Source organism: Bison bison, unplaced genomic scaffold, assembly GCF_000754665.1.
Source record: "Bison bison bison isolate TAMUID 2011002044 unplaced genomic scaffold, Bison_UMD1.0 scf7180017864371, whole genome shotgun sequence".
Lineage (NCBI taxonomy): Eukaryota > Metazoa > Chordata > Mammalia > Artiodactyla > Bovidae > Bison > Bison bison.
The window spans coordinates 12,291,116-12,297,015 of record NW_011494943.1 but is presented as its reverse complement, the minus strand read 5'-3'; the positions used below and the strand labels follow the sequence as shown (position 1 = coordinate 12,297,015).

General features: G+C 58.6%; 1 protein-coding gene across 1 annotated transcript; it reads left to right on the top strand.

Annotated features, from left to right (window-relative positions):
- Positions 1–6: 6 nt before the first annotated feature.
- PYCR1 (pyrroline-5-carboxylate reductase 1) lies at positions 7–4,629 on the top strand. Its single transcript, XM_010856338.1, has 7 exons — positions 7–543; positions 785–855; positions 1,615–1,794; positions 2,045–2,266; positions 2,577–2,669; positions 2,822–2,985; positions 3,817–4,629. The coding sequence occupies exons 1-7, from the start codon at positions 477–479 to the stop codon at positions 3,980–3,982; spliced, it is 963 nt and encodes a 320-aa protein (XP_010854640.1). The 5' UTR covers positions 7–476; the 3' UTR covers positions 3,983–4,629.
- The last annotated feature ends 1,271 nt before the right edge of the window (positions 4,630–5,900 follow it).

Here is a 5,900-nt window from a genome sequence, read left to right as displayed (position 1 = left end):
TACGGGGTAACTGGGTTATCGGGGGCCAGGCTGAAGTCGGGCTTGGGCGGGCGGTGGTACTGCGGGAGGGAAATGTGGGTCCGTGCCCTCGCCTTCGGCCTGGAGGGGGCTCGGACCTGGGGAGGTGTGGGCGTGGGGAGGGGATTCGGGCCCGGGTGCGTCGGGGCGCAGATGATTCGTCTCCCCACCCCAAGCAGCTGCGACCTCTTCCGGAGGCGGGCGCGCCTCTCCCTGCTCCCTGTGTCCGGGACCCTCGGGAACCGATCGGGAAGCCGCGGTGGGCGGGGCACCGGAGTAGGGGAGAGTTAGACCGGCTGAAATAGGGCGGGTGCGGGGGGACTCCCGGTGGCGGTGGAGTGGCCAGAGCTGGCACTGTCTGCCTAAGTTCTTGGGCTGGATTCTGCCCCATCGTCCCGCCTTGTTCTTGCAGAGCCGGTGCCAGCTGAGAGGGCGGTGGGCGCAGACCTCCAGACACTATGAGCGTGGGCTTCATCGGGGCTGGCCAGTTGGCCTTTGCGCTGGCCAAGGGCTTCACAGCAGCAGGTAGGCTCTACAGCCAGGAAAGGACAAACGTAAGAGGGTGGGCGGTTACCCTTCTCCAGGCTGGGAGGGAGTCCGAATAATATGCCTCCTTTGAGCCCTGTGGGAAACGGTAGCCTTGGGAAGTTTGGAGTAAGGCGGTGGTTGCTGTTTTACCCTGGGGTGGGGGGATTTCTGTTCTTCCTGGGATGTGGGGGAGGGATGCCAGGCCTGGCCTTGAGGGAGGGACTCTTGACTCCTGCAGGTGTTGTTGCTGCCCACAAGATAATGGCCAGTTCTCCAGACATGGACCTGGCCACCGTTTCTGCCCTCAGGGTAGGTGCAGGGTTGGAGGGTGACTGGGAGGCTGTCCCTCTGGAGGTTGGTCAGTATTTCTGGAAGCCAGTGTGTGACAGCCTTGACCCTGGAAGACTAGGAGTAGGGGCCCCAGTGGGCGGCACCATGCCGCAGTCCCCCATACCAATGAGAAGAGGGTCCCTGGGCAAGACTATCTTAAAGACTCTGCCTCTTGGACTACAGATGGCTTCCCTCCCTCAGCTCTTGGGACCTTCGTCGGGCACATGTGCAGCTGGTGGGGAAAGGGTGCTGGTCAGAAATGCAGTTCCCTTAGTGGAGCCCCCACAAGGGGTCACAGTCACAGTGTGGGGGCCAGGACAGACATCCAAGGGCTGAACACAGCTTCAGTTTGCCATAGCTGAGTGATGGCTCCAAGGGTGCTGGCAGGTTCCCAGCTTAAGACTACTATCTACAGCACTACTCACACCTGGAGGGCACAGGGCAGGGGTCTAGGGGCTGCAGACCCAGGTGGGCTGGGCCTGGACTGCGGGCAGTTTCCCTCTTCCGCCCACTAAAGGGTTACCTTTCAGAGCAGAATGCTTCCTCCACCTTGGGGTGGGAGTGGCAGTTAGAGAATGTCAGCGCCCCATGCCCTGAGCCGATAGCCCTGCCATGCTGACATTTCCAGAATCCTCTATGATGAGGGGCTTTGTGAGGGGCTTTTGGCCTGGGGGGGGACACTGGGGGGGCCAGCCAGCCACGAATCACAGGCTGAGCCTGCCTGGGCACTCCCTGCAGAAGATGGGGGTGAACCTCACGCATCACAACAAGGAGACCGTGCAGCACAGCGATGTGCTCTTCCTGGCCGTGAAGCCACACATCATCCCCTTCATCCTGGATGAGATCGCCGCCAACATTGAGGCTCGGCACATCGTGGTGTCCTGTGCAGCCGGTGTCACCATCAGCTCCATTGAGAAGGTGGGCATTGCGGCTCAAGGCTGGCTCGAGGGTTTGGAGATGGGGCAGATGTGTGCGCTACAGAGGGCTTAGGAGTCCTAGCCTGCTCCACACCTGGGGTCCCCCACCTGTGAAGTGGGTGCATTGGTGCAGCCCATAGAGCTCAGGAAGTGTTCGGTTGGGTGAATTGGGTGAGAACATTCACACCCACATCCAGCACAGCCCACAGGGCAAGGGGCCGGGATGGATACACAGCTGGTTTCTCCTCCAGAAGCTGACAGCGTTCCAGCCAGCTCCCAAAGTCATCCGCTGCATGACCAACACGCCGGTCGTGGTGCGGGAAGGGGCCACAGTGTATGCCACAGGCACCCATGCCCAGGTGGAGGACGGCAGGCTCCTGGAGCAGCTCATGAGCAGCGTGGGCTTCTGCACGGAGGTGGAGGAGGACCTGATTGATGCCGTTACAGGGCTCAGTGGCAGTGGCCCAGCCTATGTGAGAACTGGGGAGGGGCAGGGGCAAGTAGGCGGTTCCCAGGACCTGAGGGCATGTCTCCCCATCTTCCACCCTCCTCCTTGCTCTGGACTCCTGCGGGCAGAGCTACTGCAGACCCACCGCACACGGTGGTTCCCAACTATTGCCCACCAACTCGGTCATTCACACAGCAGCTGTTTATAGAGCTCTGGCCAGGCAGTGGGTAGGGCATGGGGAGCCATGAGGTTCCCTGGGGTTGTTGTCCTAAGCAGTGCCTGGAGGAAAATGAGAATGGGCCTGGGACAGTGGCTTAAACGCTTTCTCCCTGCAGGCATTCACAGCCCTGGACGCACTGGCTGATGGAGGTGTGAAGATGGGACTTCCAAGACGCCTGGCAGTCCGCCTCGGGGCCCAGGCTCTGCTGGTTAGTGTTTTTTCTGACCCTCTGGTGGGGGCCACTCCTTGCCAGGACCAAGACTGGTGCATTGGGGCGGATGGGTGGAGAGTCAGTGGGTGTGGCTGGGATGGGGTGGGGGCAGTACCTTCACAACCTTCAGACCTTCTGTCTGGCTTTAGGGGGCTGCCAAGATGCTACTGGACTCTGAACAGCACCCAGGCCAACTCAAGGACAACGTCTGCTCACCAGGCGGGGCCACGATCCATGCGTTGCACGTGCTGGAGAGCGGGGGCTTTCGCTCGCTGCTCATCAAGGCCGTGGAGGCCTCCTGCACCCGCACACGGTGGGCCTCAGCCACTGCCCACCCACTCTGTCACTGGCTCAGCAGATGGTTATCGAGCTTTGACCTGGCAGTGGGCAGGGCACGGGGAGCCCTGGGGTTGCAGTGTACAGCATCTCTCACCATCCCCCATCATGCTGTGAGGAGGCGCTGCCTCCCGGGCCCAGGCTGTGCTCCTCATTGTTTCATCACTTGTGGCCTTTTGACCGGGGTGGTCATCCAAGCCAGGGAGGCAGGCCAGGAGGAAATCTCTGTGGGGCTGATGATACCACCTTCCTCTTGGCCTTGCGGGGAGAGTGAGAGATGCGCGGGAGGTACTGGCACAACATCAGCGCGGTCAGTGAAAGCTGAAAGAGCAGGGGACAGACACGGTGTGGCATCTTGGCTCAGAGTTCCTGTTGCAAGTTCAGGACTGCAGGATGGACAGGACTGTTTCTCAGCATCCTGCCTGCCCTCTAGTCCAAGCCCCCAGGCTTCTCTACCCCTGTCTGACAGTGACGCTAGAACATAGCATTGCCCTCTGGGTGCCAGACTGCAAGGGAGGCAGATGAGGCCCGTGTCCCGTGCTCCGGGCTAGGAGGGCTCCGTGACTCAGGTGCTGCTGGTAGATTTGGTGACCCTGAGCTGACCTGAATGGGGTGAGCGGCAGATGGATGGCAGTGTAGGGGAGGGGTCGCTGGCAAAGGGCATTGCAGGGACAAAGGCCCTGAGGTAGGGGTGACAGCGCAGCAGCTCCCTGCTGGAAGCCATGGACTTCCTCCCACTTCCCTCTTGGGCCCCTGAGCTTGGAAGGAGGTGGGGCCCTGGACGCATCCCTCCTCACTGTCTCCCCAGAGAGCTGCAGTCCATGGCCGACCAGGAGAAGGTCTCACCAGCTGCCATCAAGAAAACCATCCTGGACAAGGTGAAACTGGACTCCCCTCCCGGCACCTCGCTGGCCCCTTCTGGCCACTCCAAGCTGCTGCCCCGCAGCATGGCCCCAGCAGGCAAGCAGGACTGAGGGGTCGAGCCTGCCTGTGGGCCACTCTCCGCCTTCTCCTGGGCTCACAGCTCTTGCGCTGGGAGTATCTAGCCCCAGGCTACACAGGGTGTCCTCACGCTGATCCACACTGCCCATGGCTTGGTCCACTCGGACCCGCGAGTCATAGCCGGGGACGGGGCACATCACCTCCCAGTGGGAACCTCCATGGTCCCCCAAGTGTGTCCTGGTCCAAAACAAGGATTCTCTGGCCTCAGCCTCCTGATTCATCCGTCCCCAAACCACGTCAGGACCACCTTCCTCCAAAGCTCAGGAGGCTTCAGGGGGCTTTACTCTCCCCCCTCAGCATTAGCTGGCTTCAGCTTGAGTACAAAGGTCAAGGCCCCAGCCCTCCCCACCCCCACCACGAAGGCCCACCCAAGGAGAGCATCTGCCCTTTCCCCACTCACCTTTCCTCAGTGTGGGAAGGACCTGAGGGTCCCCGACATCCTGCAGAAGAGCCCATGGTTCTTGGCCAGCAGGACATTTGAGAAAAAGGGTCTTCAGTCGGTTGGACTTCTGAGGCCCCAACACTCACGCTATCATCTCCCTTTCCTAGCCTGACCCACAGACGCTGTCAGCTCTGTCTCTTAACTTTTTAGGATAAATAAATTGGTTTCCAGCCCCAATGCCTGGACTTGCAACTTTGTCCCCTCGTGGGGAGGGAGGCTCCCACCTGTGCCAGAGGGTCATTGCTGTCTGGTATAACATTGAAGTCTGGCCACCCACATGCCCAGAGCCCTACATTCCAAGGCAGCCAGCCTGGCTGGTGGGGCTGAGCCTTCCAGTGAGCAGAGCGCAAGGCGGCTTCTGGGGAAAGTCACTAGAGGCATGACTGGAAGCTGGTACCATAGCTGGTCTTGGCAGGCCCTGCTGTGGCGGGGAGGGGTACCAGCCTCAGCACTCTGCACCTCTTGGTTTGGTGGAGGCTGGTGGAGACAGATGTCTCCCCAGCTCACCCAGGCAAGGCCAAGGGCAGATAAGGAAGAAGCCCCTTAGGAACATGTGTTAGAGTTCTTCAGAGGAATAACCAGTAGGAGATGGCTTATATATATATATATATATATATATCTCTAAAAAACAGGATTTATCATGTTTTATATATGTTGCAAAACTCATATCATATGATTTATCATGAGAAATTGGCTCACAATTATGGAGTCAAGCAGGCAGGTTGGAGACCCACAGAGAACCAGTATTTCGATTTGAAGGCCATCAGGCAGGGCGAACTGACGTAGACAGGTGAGGTCTGAAGTGGTCTGATGGACAATTCTGTCTTACTCTGCAGAGAGTCAGTCTTCTATTCAGGCCTTCAACTGCTTCAGTGATGCACACCCACATAAGGAGGGCAATCTGCTTTATTGATTAAAATGTTAATTTGGTCTAATGTTGAAGTCTACTGATGTACATGTTACAAAAATACCCTCACAGAAGTAGTATCTGATCACCCCACGGCCCAGTCAGGTTGACTTAAAATTATCCATCATCAGAGGCCCACAAGATCAGAGGAGCTGGTGAGGGTCAGAACCTTTTCTGGGGCCAAGAGGGCTCACATTTGTTTGATGAACAGTTACTGAGCATGAAGACAAGGCCCCTTGCCTCCAGAGGTTCACTATCACACACACGTGAGTGAGTATGTCAGAGGAGCAAGACGGGGCATCTGTAGGGTGTTGGTGGGGGGGCACCCAGATGAAGCGATGGGTCCTAGGAGGGTGAGGGGAGGGGATCAGGAGAGCCCCTGGGCAGAGGTTTTCCAGGAACCGCATTGCAAGGTCTCAGCTCTGGTTCATTTCTTTCCCCTGGGCCCACTTAGGACCAAAGCCCTGTGCAAATGTGGTGGGTAGAGGGAGCACTCTGGGGACAAGAACATGGCCTTCCAAATCTACGGGAGACAGAAAAA